Genomic DNA, 17,532 nt, shown 5'->3' on the forward strand with positions numbered 1-17,532 from the left:
TTCATTTTCTAGTGTTTGGAAAAACATAAAAATAGGTTTAAGTTTTTCAAACATACTTAGATTTCACGAGATTTTACTTGGTTTATAATCAATATGATAAGATGCATATATATGTATATAGAATCATCATTGATTTTAAATGGCAAATAATGTGTATCCCCATGGTTGATTTGCAAACTGTCAATAATAAGAACCAAGCTTATGTCCTCCTAAGTCTTTTGTAGCCCCATTTTAACACATTTTCTGAAAGTTATTTCACTTCAACCACTCTAGATACTTTCTAAAAAAACAATAGATGACTTTTTAAAATTTTCATTTCAAAATGAAAATATTAAAATATGCTACAGATTGGTGCAATAATGGAAGCTACAACTTACCATGTAAGTTTGTTTGTAATTGAGCAAAATATGTTCCAATAATTTTTGCATTGTATTTGCCTTTCTCTCTGTAATTACTAACCCTTTTTCTTTCACTATGGAATGGGAATTTTGATTTCTCATCTTCAAATTTGCCTTTAAATACATGTCTACCCCTATTTTTCTTCCATCTGGAAGCTAAGTTTTCAAGAGAAAATTTGTTTCCACAAATATTGAATGTCTTCATATTAGGAATAATTCTAATGCAACTACTTTGTATTTGGAAATGTGCCACTGTGTTTAGGAAGGCTAAACACATACTTTTGGGTAAGTTCAAGAAAGATTACTCCAATGATTCAACCAAATATATTTCAAGCATATTGATAAGAAATTTCAAACTAATTGTGTGTGATAGCCATCAATTAAAGATGTAAAATGAATGCCTGCTATTTTAAAACATAATTAAGCCAAGGAAAAGCTATGCATAACTAGCATGTTCCGTAAAGATAATTGGCTCACTAACTAAATTCTAACAGCCCATTCACATTTCTAGATTTTAATTGAAGAATGGATGGAAATAGTAAGGTGAGCTCATTGCCCAATACACATAAGCATGTGACAATTTTAATTTCTGCAGAGATGCCCATATCGTATGAAATCTTATTAATATTGTGATGGAATACAGTGAATCATGCTGTGAAAGAAGCACATATTTGACTGTTGTACATGTGTTCACACACACACACACACACACACAAACACACAGATACACACACATTTCTTTTCTCTCCTCTCTATTCTCATTTCAGTCCCATTTTTCCTTTTCTTAGGTAACTGGTATCATGAATTTAATATAAATACTTTGAATCCATGCTTGAAGTTTTTACTATATGCAAATGAATCCATGAAAAATACATGATTGCTTTGAGTTTTAAAAATTTGTATACATGTCATCATGCCAAATATGTAATCTCGAAAATCATTTATCATGTATATAATTAATTATTTCGAGTGAAGTATTGCATTGCATCTTAAAAATAGTTTACATATGTCTTTTGTAAGCAGCAAAAACTGGAATTTTTAAATTTATTTTTATTGTCTCTGTGATCAAATGTATTGTGATTATTGATCTATTTCTCCTTTATTTTTCCATGTTTTATCCCTCCTGGTACTAACTTCGTTTAAACACATTTTTCATTCTCTTTTTATGGTCTACCTTTTTATGAATCATATATGAAGTATTCATTTTTAGTGTTTTCTGAAAAATTTGACATATATTTCTAACTTCAAAAAGTCTAAAACTAATTATCTCATCTTCCTCCTAAGCGGTTCATGGACCCCTCAAATTTTAAATCTGATCTCCAGTATTTCAGTATATTATCTAGTGTTTTAGTTTTACTTTGTATATACCCCCATTGGCTATTATTTTTTACACTCAACCGTTATTCAGATTCATTCCAACATTACAAATTTCTTTGCTGGTCACTGTTCAGTGCACCTTCCTACTTCTTTTTATGCTTATTTTCTTTCTTACTGAAGGACATTCTTTGTACAATGGTCTCCAATCTTGCCTAAAACACATGAGAATTATGTGAGAACTTTTTAAAGCTCCCATTATTGAAACACAGCCTAGATCACTTTGGTTAAAAAAAAAAATCTCAAAGTATTGGCTTTAGGCATCAGAATATTTTTTAATGCCTTCAGACAATTCCAATAGCTGCTGCTACTGCTTTAGTCATTTTTTGTTGTTGTAGTTACAGTTTGTGGGTGGTAATTCCTCTTTGTCTGTGAATGAAAATTTCTTTACTTCTTGTTCTTGAGTAGTTTTTTAAAATGAGGTGTAGAGGTGTAGAATTTTAATTTGGACAGCTATATGTCTTCAGTACTTTGAAGATATTATTCTATTGTTTTCCAGCATCTACCTGTTTTCTGATAAGACAACGAATATTTAAAGCCAGCCCTCAAAAACAAGGCTTATTATTTCCAGGGCCCCCTTGAATTTCTTGGTTTCAACTCCTCCTCACTATTCTAATGTTGAATTTGTTTTTTCCCCTTAAATCCTGAGACTGGGGATCCCCCCCCCCCTTTTGTGTAAGCTTGTTCATTTGCTTTTTATGTGTTCCTACATGTAAAAGCAACATATAAAAGAAAACACAAGTATAACAAACTGTGTGTTCAGATTGGAAGAAAGGATTCTCAATATCAGTTCAGCCTATCATATTGACTGAAAGCATTTACCTTGTTTCTTTTACAACTAACTTGAATATTATGAGTGTTACATCTAATATACAGTACTCTTCACCCTTCTTGGAATGTCTATGCTCAATAAGGACGTTAGTTGATTTGTCACTAATATTGCTTTCCCTACATGTGACCTCATTCAGAGTTCTATCCTGTCCCATATACATAGCATAATCTTATATTTTGTATCCAACTGGCATCAGTTTTCCGTTTTTTGTGTTTTTTTTCCGATTTACTTCTAAGCTTTACTTTTAGCAGGACTGTACTGAAACACTCTTACACCTTAATAGATCTAATTGTCTGGACTTAAAATAATAGATTTCTCTATCACAGGGGAATTTGTCTTTACAGATACTGATTTCTGTTCTCTGCACATGTTTTCATGTTATATGCCCAGTGTAATATGAAGCGAGTTAATTTATTGTGTTACATAAAGAATCCAGCAGAATAATGTTATTTAGGTTTTTTTTCATTATTTCTATGAATAACAACAACATCAACAATAATAGTAATAGAAAAGATAATTTTTACCTATAGCAAGTCTCAGTTTTTTCTTAAATGCAGTAGAAGGCCCTTCACACTCTATTTGTCAGCTTGGCTTCAGGTTTTCATTTTGTTGGCTAGAAGACAGATAAAGGGGATTATGGACAGAACTGAGCCTGGTTTCTGCTAATCTCCGACTTGAATTCTTTCAAGGGTTGCAAAATATGATTCAAGTATTTCACAGGCCTTTATAACCTTTGTCATCTGTCTGGTATATGTGCCATCATGGGTGGATTTGGAACTGACATTTTATATCTCTGATCTCAACTGTATAAATATTTGTTTAGACTGACTATCAACATAGAACACAGACATCCTCTTCTGATGTATGGATGATACAATAGTCCTTAACTGGGCCCCTAAGGATGGGGCAGGCACAAACTAACAGAGGGCAATGAGGCAAATTTACAATGAACTCAGATTTTATAGTTTCCTTTAGGTAAAAGAGTGGTTGCTTCTATACCAAAAAACTATTTCTTATAATTTGGGTTACATTAAAAATATCTCATATATACAGCCATTTATCTGAATCTATAATAGTGACTTGGTTTTCTCAAATACATTATATATGGAGTCCTTTAGACTGGAATTAAATTAATCATGGTTGTATTTTTTTTCTATTGACTTCCCAGCTATTTACCCCTAGGAAAACTCTCTTAAATAATCAAGAGAAATATTTTAGGCAACATTATGTAAATCATCACCCTTATTAGATGAATTAATATTCTTGAAGTTACAGCTCATTTCATGGAAATCAGATTAACCTGGTGTTATGGGCATTGTCATTTATCAGTAGGTTATTTGTTAATATGCTCAGTATGTGCCATAAAATATGTAACTTTAATAAGAGAATGGATCACCTCAAATAATTTAGCAAATCTTGAAAATGATAAGGATTAAAATTGTGGATGTATAAAGGACACAGAAGCTTGGAGAACTTTAAAACCATCTATTTCTATCCTGTTTCCCTCAGACAAGGAAATGAAGGCTGACACGTTAGCATGGTTTGGAAATCCTTCTAAAAATTATCTGACTTTCTCTTAGAATTAACAAGTAATTTAAAGTTTTAAGAACTGCAGAACTGATCACATGAATTACCATAATTTAGTCAAGAATTTTTTTGAATATCCACCTTTTGACAAACATTGTGCATATATGTACCAGGCTGTAGAGATGAATAAAATCATCCTTAGTCTCAAATAACTGAAAGAAAAATCCCCCAATATTAGTGAATACTGAGGAATTAAGGATGCTGCTATGAGAAAAGTTTTATAATGTGAAATTTATTAAGTTAAATAAAATATTTTGCTTTTGAGATTAGAATGCCTTGTTTTTGTTCTAATGATACTGATGATAGATAGTGGTTGTATTTTGCAGAAGTTTTATGGGAGCAAATTAAAAACTTGGTAATGTGATATAAATTTGGTCCCCCAAGGCGATTTTTATTGTGATTTCTATTGGTGTTGTTAATGAGAGAAATTTCTGTGAGCTATTAGAAAAGAACATGTGGATATCAATATCTAATCAAAAAGAAGGACAAAGTAATGGATAATTAGAGAATATATATAACCAGTAAATTAAAAATATACTCACATGCTAAGGAAGCACAGTGGTGGAAGTTTTGCTCATCATAAAGCTTTAACAGTGAGTAGAAGTTATCTTGGTGTCTTGGGTGTGGGAAGATATGCTAACAACCAGTGATAGATCCGTTGTAAAATTTGGAACTGTTTCTTTGGTATTCAATTTCACTTAAGACCTGTGCTTCTGGACAGGATGGAGTAATAGGAACTGGATTTACTCTCCTGGCTTAAACTGCTAAAAGTAAAAAAATATATATATTAAACAATAATTTTAGACATTGAACAACAAACAGCACAAGACAACGGTTGTATAAAACTGTTAATTATAATGATAACCCATAAAAACCAGTGGCATAATGTTTTCTGTAATACAGTTAAATGTTGGTGTTTGAACAAGTCCCTGGTCACCTGTAAAAAATAAAGGTGGATTCTCTTTTCATATTTATTAACAAAATGAATTTCATAGGGATACAGTATTTAAATATGTTAAAATACTACAGTTACTAGAAGAAAACATTTTTGTTTTATTTAATAAAAGTTAATTTTAAAATTTTTTAAATATTTTTATGTGTTGCATTTATTGCTTTAAGATTATACAAATATGTTTTGATATAATTTAATACATGCAGCATCAACTAGAGTATTCAATACACAGAGTATTCAATGGGTATAGCCTTAGTAGTGGGACCAAATTAGCCCTAGACTAAATTGTTTCAGTTGCAACCTAATAAGGCTTACAAGGAAGGCTCAAAATGATCAAACTATTTCTTAACTACCTCTTTGAGCAAAGTTACAAATATTTAAAAAAATACAAAAACGCCCTGCAACCAGTAAAGTAAAATTCACAATATCTGACATGCAATCTAGAATTACCAGGGATGCAAAGACAAAGGAAAATATAACCCATAACAAGGAGAAAAATTAATTAATGAAAAGACACTGAAAAATGGTACAATCAGTAAACAAAGACATTCAAACAGTTATTATAACTAATTTTCATAGGTTCAAAAAGGTTAAAGGCAAGCATCAACATCTTAAATAGACATATAGAGGATCTAAAAATAACCCAAATTGAGTTCCTAGAGATGAAAAATATAGTTTCTGAGATGAAAAATAAACTGGATGGGATTAAAAGAGATGAGGCAATGCAGAAGCAAAGATTGACCTCCCTGCAAAAGCAAAATTTTGTTATTATAATCTGTCCCACTGAGTAGTCCAAATATAAAGTCTGAAATGAAAAATGCCAGCTTGGTCACCTTTTTTCATTTCGAATTTGCTTTACCCTTGCTTTACCCTTTCAAAAGTAATTAAAGTATAAAATTATGAAAATTGTATTCAATGGTATTAATACTAAGCATCTATCCATCTTATGGATTGCCCTGCATAATGCAAATATCTAAAATCTAAATATTATGTGTATATATACGTATATGTATATATATCTCACTAGCAGAATGAAAAGAAGATATGAAAGTACACCACAAGTTGTGGAGGAATATAGTAAAGGAAAGTAAAATAGTATTTTTGTTTTTAGATATAGTTGCTCTACGCAGTGGAAAAATGATATATGGATTAGCATATTTTATTTTCTGAGAAGCATGAATCAATTTAAAAGGCGAATGGGCAGATGAATTTAAAGAATGATTAATTTAAATACATTATCAGTCTTCAATTTTTCTGTTACTGACAACATCCCCTTTAAGATTTTCAAAATGCTGAAAGGTGGGATTCCAAGATTTTTAGTTGCTATAGAAGCAATTATTAGCAAATCCTTTCTTCTAATCTCATTACAGAAAATACTGCTCTTTGTGCCCAGAGAACTCCCATTAGAACAGATAGCTAGTGGGAAGCAGCCACATAGCACAGGGAGATCAGCTGGGTGCTTTGTGACCACCTAGAGGGGTGGGATAGGGAGGGTGGGAGGGAGGGAGACGCAAGAGGGAAGTGATATGGGAACATGTGTATATGTATAACTGATTCACTTTGTTATAAAGCAGAAACTAACACACTATTGTAAAGCAATTATACTCCAATAAAGATGTTAAGAAAAAAAAAAAAAAAAGGAACTGCATTTCGGAGCAGCTCAGAACATAGGGTGTAGCAGTCTGGAGCTATCCCACATTTCCTGTGTCTTATTAAATATTGTGTATATGTGCTATGTATTTATATCTCCATCTAAATATACATCTATATCTCCTAAAATACTGTCTCACATATAATGAAGGCACAGTTTCCAGATAGTTGTTCTGGTAGTCATTAGACAAAATATAGTCTCATTTATTTAAAAAATGTGAAATGAGAGAAATGTATGAAAAACTTGATCCATCTTCTGACTGAATTTGTGTTATTAGTACCTTCAGAAGAGGAAATAATTAATTTATTGTAAATTATTTTATTCCTCATTTATTAGAGAGGAAATTTATAAACTGAATCTGTTAGGGCTTAAAGGGTTTTTTTCCAGAAGATAATATCTGTGGTTCTCACCTTACACTGAGCAGTATATCACTAGTGAACAATCTGACAAATATGTACATTATTAAGTTATTTTGTTTTAACCTGGCTTTTTAATACTATCATCTGATATACATCATATTAATTGACACTGCAATTTCTTCCTTGATTTGTATATTTTTTCTACAAACACTTTGCATTCCATCTTCCACGTACCTTATTTACTCAACCATGTGATGGTCTTCATCTTCAGACATCTTGCTGTCTGAGCTGTTCAACCCTGTGACAGTAAAAGCACACTCACTAGGGACTAGGAGTTTGAGAAGGACTTAGAAAATTGTTTGACACCTGAAAAAAATGGCTCCAGAATATGAAAAAAAAATCTGCAAAATTGAGATCAAAACTTGTGTAATTAATATTTTCAACTAATATTACTACAACAGCAATGTTACTCAGCTTTCATATAGTTATCTATAAATTATATTGGATATGTGACTTGGGCACATATTAATGCATTTGATAACATTTAGGGTAAAGCTTCTAAAAGGGCAATTGCCTAGGACTGAGGAAGGTTTAAAAGTGGCCCTGCACAGAATGAACTAGAAGTGACTTGAATGGGAGGCTGAGGCAGAGATGCTGGACCCAGAGAGTTACAGAGCAGGCGTACATTGGAGAGAGCTTTCCTATATAGGAGAGCCAAGAATTTGTTACTTATTGAGTGGGGAGCATGAAGGTAGTGGACCCTATAATGAGAATCCTAGGATTGCTCCTAGATTTCTAACTTGGATAAATGACAGGACGGTACTCTTTGGTGAATACTAAAGGAACAGCAACAGCAGCAAAAGCCTAAGAATGGAACTTTAACATATCACAATGCCACCTTTAAAGTAAATTTGGCATTCTTCTTTTTGAATGAATGAAAATGCATTAATTAAAGACATACACGTTCGTTCACACATCTGCTAATATCTGCTCTTCTGCAATCATGTGTTTTCTGTATAGTGTCTAAATATCTATTCCAGTTGAAGTAGTGCTTAAACACTGCAATATGCCTCTTTTCAGCCAAAAAGAAAAACTGTCTATGACTGCTTCAACATATTTTAAATATATGTATAATCATTGCCAACTTATCTGCTTTGCAGATACTAGTTTCCTATACAATATTTAATATCTCCCTTTATTGAAAATGTCATTGCTCAGTATTATGATTATTTTTCATTTTTATTATATGTCTGAATGTTAGAATTATTGATTAATCTCTTTATTAATGGAATGATCTCAGCACAATGTTAAATACTCTTCTTCTCTACCATTATTATATGTTATTTTAACGATTTTCCATACAGTTACTTCAAATGGGATTTTCAGATTTTTCAGGCTTTTTGAAGTCAGTAGGATAGGCTCCACTGAGTAAAAGAAATGCTGAACAACAATATGAATTAAACAAAATTAAGTAGTTAAGAAAGCACTAATCTAGTCATTGAGAAATATATAATATTTACATAGTATGTATATATAAATCAATAGTTTCAAAATGAGATAATCTATTGAACAAAATATCTTAAAATGAGAATGAAAAGATGTTGTAAAATCTCTATATGATTAAAGTACAAAAATTTTTATAAGCTTGGAATATAAATAATAAGTGCATTTTTGTCTGGGAGACAAGTTGTTATCTGGGAAACCTCAAGATATTTTGTAGATTATCGAAGTCACTTTACTATCAATCTTAAGCATTTCTCCCATCAACTCTATAATTAATATTGGAAATTAGCATAATGACTATTTCACTATCAGGAACATTGAAGAAACTAAAGTGCTAAACATTGGTTTTAACAAAAAACAATTCATCTGAAGAAGATGTTACAATGAACTGAGGAATTAAAAGATCTCAAAGTAGAGAAATTTCACTGACTGCAGTATAAACAACTTGAGGGTAGAGAGTGTTTGTTTTTCCTGTTTGCCCTCCAAATTTGGAAATAGTGTTATATGCACGGTGCAGGGTAATAAGCAAATATTTAACAAATGAAAAGTACTGAATTCATTACCTTGTGGTACAAATTAGGATTTCTTTTGTACTGTAACAAGAAGATTTTAACTTCAGCATTATGAATTATTAATGTCTTTATCTGATTCCCAGTTCTGTGTCAACCAAACTTATTTGAGTGATAATTAGAGGACTTCATGTTTATCCTATCTTCTAGGATTTCACTTTTGCATATCTGTTAATTCATAATTTTGACATTTTTATAGCACAACCAAAGACTATAAAAACACATAGAGCAAGCACTTGCCAAAGAACTCTAACTAAAACAGGTGTCAGATATGAAATTAGAGCCATGCTTGGTTATACTTCTAAGTGCTTCATCTAAAGAGAGACGTGCAACACTGCTGCATGAATTAATCACCTAGGGTGACTTTTAAACCTACCAACAGCTGGCCCCTCTATCATATCTGATTTTATTCAATAGTCTAAGTGATAATAATTTTTTGATCAAGAACTTTATTTTACTGGTTGTAAAGGTGCGTGCATGCACGCGCACACAATCCCTAGTGTTTTTAAAAATTGTGGGACAGAATTAATCATAACTATTGAGTTTAAATGTCATTTATCAACTTATTAAAGTGCAAGCATGCAGGGAAAATAAGCTAAAGACAAGACTTTCGTTCTTCAATTTATTTTTAAAAAGTCTTGTAGAAATCTTTATGAAATTAACACAAAATGGTGGTACCAAAAATCTTTTGGCTTTGTTTATTCCCTAGTCTGTGGCAATGTAAACAGTGGAAGTTAACCCGGAATTTAAGTTATGGAAAGCTATATTGTATTAAGTTTAGCCAAACATCGTCTAACTTGCCATCATATTTTTTCAAATAAATAAAATTTCTATTCCCTTCCCTCTCTCCTCATCTCCCTTAAGGTATGTCAACTCTAACCCCGACCCCCCCATACATACACCTTGTTGCCTCCGACATTATCTCCTCTACTAGACGCCCTTTTGTACTTATTGCTACACAATAGTTCAACAATAAAATGTGATAAATGCAGGCAAAGGTGTTTCAAGAAAGAAGGTAAATGTCCTTACACATTTTCAACATAGAAACAGAATTTTTCAAAAATGAGTTACAAAACAGCAAAATTAAAAAAAAAATAGTTATAAAGTTTGCAGATAATGTTGTCATCCCTCTTAAAAGAAGAGGGATAAGGCACAGAAGAAATGTAGTGTTGAGGACAATGAAAATAAGCAGTTATTGCAATCTATTTATGCTGCATTTGATGGATTTAGAAGACAGAGGCTTGAGTGCTGTCGTTATTACTTGTTTGCCATTTGATGGTGGGCAAAATATTTAATTTCATTGGGTTTCTCTTTCTATGCCTCTAAAAGGTGGATTCCCAGGCTAAGAAAATATTTCAAATCTTTTCCAGGTCTAAAAGTCACAGACCTTAGTGTACCCTTTATAAAGGCCACATTTTCACAAAAAATTGCATTCTTGTAAAACACCTTTATAAGAAAGAAAAAGCTATATTTAGAAGGTCCACTCAGTGTCCAAGGTTTTCTGAAGTCGTACTGCTGTTTATGACCAGGTGTAGGCCAGTAGGACAACACATTTGCTTTAATAACTGTCCAGATTTCTTGGAGTTAAAGATAAGTTTTTCATTATTCTAAGTGTTGACCTAAGAAATTATTGAAAGTAAGAATTGTTCTAATTTACTTCTTGAATTGCCCAGTTCTTACATGGCCTGACATGAAAGGTGATTTAAAAGATTGCATTTAAGTTTGGACATATAGCCTTCATCCTGCTGTTTCATCACAGACCTCTTACAAGATAAACATGTGCAACCATTTTGAGTTTCTGAATGGGAGTGCTCCTTATAGTATTTTCCCCTTAAAAATTTCTTGCCAACTTACTCCAATTTGAATGCAGGTAGAAATTTATAAATTTCTCCAAGAACTTACTTTTATTTTTATGACTCTTTCTGATTTTGTTTTAATACCGAGGACTTTATCAAATTCATAGACATTTGATAGAATAAAAAGCAAAAGCATAATTAGGAAAAATCCAAAAACCTCAAATGGAAAATAAGATGCTATGTTGTTAGTAACAGAAATTAGCACAAATAGACTGAAAAACTGACCACCATTGTAAACTGAGCTTTTAACTACGGGAGTCGCCAGGAAAAGGAGGGTTACCTGACTCAGGGGTCTTCTCCTCTTTCTTTGCCTTCTTTTAACAATCTCGAAAATTAAAGAAAGATTGAAATGACAATAAAAATAATTTATTTCTCAAACCATTTGAGAGTAGTTGCCAACACAATGCAATGTCTCCTCCAAATCCTCTAGTATTTCCTACAAACATATATCCAAATATAATCATGAAAATCAGGAAATTAACACTGACACATGACCACAGAGCTACTAATCCTCAGACCCCTTTCAAGTTTTGTCAATTATCCCCATCATGTCCTTCATAATAAAAGGATCAGCCCAGTGTCACATGTTGCATTTAGCTGTCCTGTCTCTTTAGTTTTTTAATCTGGAAAATTTTCTCAGGCTTCCCTTGAATTTCATGAACTAGAAAATTTTAAAGAATACGGATCAGTTATTTTGTAGGATTTAGCTGTTTGTATTTGTCTCATGATTATTCAGGATATGTGTCGTTGGCAGGAATAACACAGTGGTGAAGCTCTGCTCTTCTCACTGCTTCCTATCAAACAATTTCGGCCAACTTTTAACTTGTAACCTTACTGGAATATTATGTTACTCATTTGATTAAGGTGTATCACCCAGTCTTCTCCATTGTAAAGTTATTTTTTTCTCCTTCATTATTAATAATTTTTGTGGTAAGGCACTTTGTAATTATGTAAATATCCTGTTCCTCATCAAACATAATTTATTCAATTTAATTATTTAAATCAGTATGAACTCATAGACTCCTATTTTATTCAATTGACTATAATACGTTTCTACCATTATTTATTTTGAGGCTTAGATTGTTCAAGATTTGTCCAGTGGAAACCCCTTCAGTTTGGCTTCTATATCCTTTGATGTTTCCCAATTATTCTGTGATATCTCCCTTCTTTTTTTTTTTTTTAACATCTTTATTGGAGTATAATTGCTTTACAATGGTGTGTTAGTTTCTGCTTTATAACAAAGTGAATCAGTTATACATGTATCCTCATACCTCTTCCCTCTTGCATCGCTCTCCTTCCCACCCTCCCAATCCCACCCCTCTAGGTCACAAAGCACCGAACTGATCTCCCTGTGCTATGTGGCTTCTTCCCACTAGCTATCTATTTTACGTTTGGTAGTGTATATATGTCCATGCCACTTTCTCACTTTGTCACAGCTTACCCTTCCCCCTGCCCATATCCTCAAGTCCATTCTCTAGTAGGTCTGTGTCTTTATTCTTGTCTTACCCTTAGGTTCTTCATGACAATTTTTTGTTTTTAGATTCCATATATATGTGTTAGCATACGGTATTTGTCTTTCTCTTTCTGACTTACTTCACTCTGTATGACAGACTCTAGGTCCATCCACCTCACTACAAATAACTCGATTTCGTTTCTTTTTATGGCTGATCCCTTACTTCTTGAAACAATAATATGTTCTAGGGTCATCTTATATTTTCCCTGTAGTGGTTCTAGAATCAGCCATTTCTCCAAAGAGCTTTTGTTCCTTCAGTTGGAGAGCTGTATTTAGAAACCAAGATCTGGACACTAGGTGTATTCATATTCATTGCTCTTGGGAAGTAGTGGTCCCAGGTACTCTCAATAGGCAGAGCTAGGGGATTTAGGTACATATATACATACACACATATGAAAACACATATTCATAACCACTTACACATATTCACAAGCACATTCATAAACATATGCAAACATATTGTCTATGTTTATTTCTATAATGTCTCTATATTGAAAATCATGTGTTCACATTAACATCCTCCATTCCCTTTCAACACACTTTCATTCTAGCTTTTGCCCTTTTCATATTTTAACTCCCTCCACAGATATTAAAATAACACTGATTACCATATCCTTAATATCCTGACTTATTTGATCAATCTTCCTGTATTTAAGTAAATTCTTGTAGCTGCCACTTTCCCATCCACACATTTTCTCCACCTGGCACGGGTTATGACTATCTGTACAGAGTGGTTGCCAAGGCCACTTCCTCACGTGGATGCCCTTTCACACGAATCAGACTTCAGCAGTCAACTCCAGGCTCCCTTATGCAGACATCCTCTCCCCTTTCTCAGACTCTGAGACCCAATGCCAAGTCATGTGGTTCCTTGAATGCCCACCTACCCCATGTTGACAAAGGTTATTTTACCTCACTTAATGGACTAATTTGTTCAAGAAGGGAAGGGATCACAACACTATAAAGCAATTATACTCCAATAAAGATATAAAAAAAAGAAGGGAAGGGACAAGGAAGGGGATGAAGGGAGGTGGACAGGGATGAACAGGTATCTTTTTTTTCTAAACAATATTTGAAGAGGTCCTTCATTTAGAAGTTACAAAGACATTATGAAGTATCAGCTGAAGAACTGAAACAACGACATATATTTACACATCTATATCCCTACATCTATGACACACAATGTACACCTAATTTTATAGCAACCAAAATATAATTTAACGAAACTTATGATGCTTAGCCATACACTTTAATACTCAGCAACTTAAAAAAATATGCAGTGCCATTTGGCTGTTAACTATCAGTCCATTTATATGAATGGATTTGTAAAACTCCTAGCCAAGAGTGCTTGGGATAGCGTCTCTACTGGTCCTACTGGATCCTCTTCTTCTTTTGTCACTCTTTTCGGTCATTTGTTGATTCTCGATTGTATCTCATTGGTGACTTGCATGACCTTTGCTAATCATATCTGGGCAAATACCCCAGCTTGGTGTCTCTCAAAGGGCTGACTGAAAACCATCTGCAACAGAATCAACTGTGGTACTAGATAAAATTCAGGTCCACAGGCCCTGTTCTGATTTCCTGCTCAGAAGCTCTTTAGAGAGTAATGAGTATTTGGAAAATACCTTAGCTAATTCTCACACATTAACACGGAAACCATGGTGTAGTTTGCATGTCTACAATTCCTCAAAGTTCACGGTTTAAAACACGTAGGTCTCACCAACTGCAGTTCTTTTATTTTAGCTTCATCAATTCACATTTGTTATTTAACCAACTTGGAAATTGCTAGATGTGTGATAGCCGCCAAAGTAAAATTTATCTATCTTCTGCAAAAACGTCTTCTACCAAATATCTCTACAAAATGAAATGTAAATACCTTCTAAGATCTTGCTTGGAGGAATCTTACAGATTTTTAAACTCTTCCAGGTTGTAGGGAATAGCAAGTGCAAAGGCGCTGATGTTGGGAAAGCCACTGCAGAAAGAAAATCTGGATGTGTGTGTGAGAGAATAGCAGTAGTAAACGAGCTTGGAGAGTAGGGCAGAAGAAATACTGAATAAAGCATGTAGGACACGTAAGAAGTTTAATTTTTATTCTAAAGTGATGGGAACGGGTTTTGCAAAATAATGTGATATGATTTATGGTGTTTTTTTTTTTATTATTCTGGCTATTGTATTGCTTATAGACTATAAGGATTGGGGCAAGAGGGGAAGAAGCAAGGAGGTTGTGGAAGAGGCTGCCTATTGCATTAGATGAGGCAAACAATGATGGCTTGGAGTAAGTAAAGATGGCAAGAGTAAGGTGAGAGGTAGGTGGATTCAGGATGTATTTTCAAGTTAGACTGGCAAGAATTTCTGATGGACTGGACATAGGAATTGTGGGAAAGTGAGAGTTTAAGGATGAATCTAACATTTTTGGCCTGAGCAACTGGATGAGTTATGGAGCCAGGAAAAACTGGAGTGCAATGGATGGATCAAAGCAAAATATTTAGTTTTATTTGCTAAGTTTGAAATGTCTAGTATGCATAGATTGGAGATGTTTAGTGGGAAATTGGAATTAGGAGTCTGGAGGTTAGGTGAGTGGTTAGGGCTAGAAGTATGAATTGGGGAGTCATAAGTCATCTTCCCATTAAAGTAATGGGACTAGATTAAAACTCATGAGTAGTTAAGGTAGATGGAGAGTGAAGGGGGCCAGGAATGAGCCTTAGGGCATTCTAACAGACTTTGAGGGAGGGGAGGCATCACCAAGGGAGACTTCCAAGGAATGGTGAGTGAGGAGGGGAGAAATCTAGGAGAGGATGGTGTCCTGGTAGCCAGTGAAACAAAATATTCATTCTGGAAATTATGAAGTTCATTTTCCAAAGTTTCTTGAATTGATGATCATTTGAAACTTGGTATTTTAAAAAGAGCTTTAGCAAACAGAAAAGAGAATAATTTTCTATCATGAGTGATTGATTGCAGTAGCATGGGGAATGGAAAAGTTGTGAAAAGGGAATCAAGAATTTATGTAAAAGACAATTTTAAACAAAAGTCTTCATTTAAAAAACAAGTACACAATACTTAGACATTATATTTTGTCTTTGTGTCAACAGCAGCTACAGCATGCTGTAAGTGAAAGATGAAGGATTACAGTTGAATATCAAATCAGGGAAAAAGGTGAAATAGTTGAATTCTTTGTAGATTTTTAATAGATTTCAAACCTCTATTGGTTTTGAATAATGTCATATTTCAAACATAATTTTCTAAATAATCATAACAATTTTAGAGTCAGAATAAAACTTATACAAGCCTTATTTAAATGCACATATAGTTCATTTTTATGGGTAAAACTAGGACTCTAGTCTTCTGATTACCAGTACTATTTCTTATTGCAACACACTGTTTAAATGTATAGATGATTGAAAAAAAGAGCATACCAGTGATCTCTTAAATGGTTTACAAAATATTAAGTAATTAAAATTAGGGGAAATAAAGCTCATGAGGATTAAACTACAGGAAGAGTTTAAAGGGGCCAAAGAAGTAGGAGATGTATTTCCACATGGATAAATATGATATTTTAGGAGAAAATGACCCAAACTGCATTTATAAGGTCATGATACTAGCTAAATGAAATAAAGACAACCATCATGTGAATAACATATAATTTTGATGGTGAATTTTGAATATGGAGACTGATACAGATTAACATCTGATTATAATAAAAACCAGATAGGCAGGGTAACAAGGTCTTCTTCATCCAATCACAGCCTATCAGGAATAAGGGAACCTCTTGTGCCATTTTAGGACAATGAACTTGCTACAAAGTGAACACTTGACACAAGAAATAGCTTAGAAACATAAATATGATTCAAGAAATTCATGGATGGTGAAAGCTATGTTGGATTATTTCAAAAAGTTGGGGATGACTAGGTTAAGTAACTTCTCTTTTTAATAACAGAATAACTGTCACATGAAAGATCTCACTATGCCATTGACAAAGATAAAATCCCGGGACGCCATGGCTTCACAGTTTAATAGTCTAGAGATACAATGTCCAGTATAGTGTCCATTAGTCACAAGTGGCTATTAAATACTTGAAATGTGGGCAAGTTTGACTTAGGAACTTAAATTTTAATTTTATTGAACTTACATTTAAAAATTTAAAAACATATGTGACTAATGGCTATAGTTTTTGACAGCACTAAGAACATTTCCATTATCATGGAAAAGTTCTATTGACCAGAGCTGACCCATAACATTTTTATTTAATTTTACATTTATTCCTCTTTGCTAAGAAAATCCTCTCTCTTACTAAAAAAACAATATTAGCAAGATGGCTAGATATAAGCTCAAGATGCAAAAGTCTATTGGATTTCTATAATCCAGGAACAAAGAGAGAGCTTAAAAATTATTTAAAATGGAAAAAAAAAAACTACCTAGGAATAAATCTCAATAAAAATGTGCAAGACATTTATGGAGAAAATAAAACCTTATTGAAAGATATTAAAGAAGTCTTAAATAAATGGAGAGGTACATCTTGTTTATGGAGAGAAAAGACTCATCATAATGATGTAAATTTTCCACAACTTAATTTATATAGTCAATACAATTACAATAAAAATACTTAATAGAGGTTTTACAGGATTGCCAATTCTGAAATTTATGTGAATGGTCAAAAACAGCTCAGACACACCTAAAAAAATCCATTCATTCCAAAATGGTCCTGGAAAACTTAATTATTCATAAGAAAACAAAGAAATTGGATAATACAGACAAGTCGATTGTAAGTGAATTAATGGCTTGAATATAAAACAAAGATACACTAGAACTTTCAGAAGAAAATATACTATATCTGGGTAGCATTAAACTAGGGAAGGACATTTTAAGTAGAACAAAAAGACACTAAGCTAAAAGATAAATTTGATTTCATTAAAATTGAGAGCCGCTATTTATCACAAGACAACA

The 17,532-nt window shown here is 33.0% G+C and overlaps 1 protein-coding gene across 1 annotated transcript in view; it reads right to left on the reverse strand.

The window, feature by feature from the left end:
* Positions 1 to 17,532, reverse strand: part of LOC132499911 (WW domain-binding protein 11-like) — a 59,206-nt gene that overhangs the window by 2,453 nt on the left and 39,221 nt on the right. The window contains exons 4-5 of the mRNA XM_060114576.1: positions 4,734 to 4,955; positions 3,129 to 3,217 (exon numbers count right to left, since the gene is read on the reverse strand). Of these exons, the coding sequence (XP_059970559.1) occupies positions 4,935 to 4,955 (21 nt within the window). The 3' untranslated portion in view covers positions 3,129 to 3,217; positions 4,734 to 4,934. The remainder of the gene's footprint in view (positions 1 to 3,128; positions 3,218 to 4,733; positions 4,956 to 17,532) is intronic.

Source organism: Mesoplodon densirostris, chromosome 12 (genome assembly GCF_025265405.1).
Source record: "Mesoplodon densirostris isolate mMesDen1 chromosome 12, mMesDen1 primary haplotype, whole genome shotgun sequence".
Classification (NCBI taxonomy): Eukaryota; Metazoa; Chordata; class Mammalia; order Artiodactyla; family Ziphiidae; genus Mesoplodon; species Mesoplodon densirostris.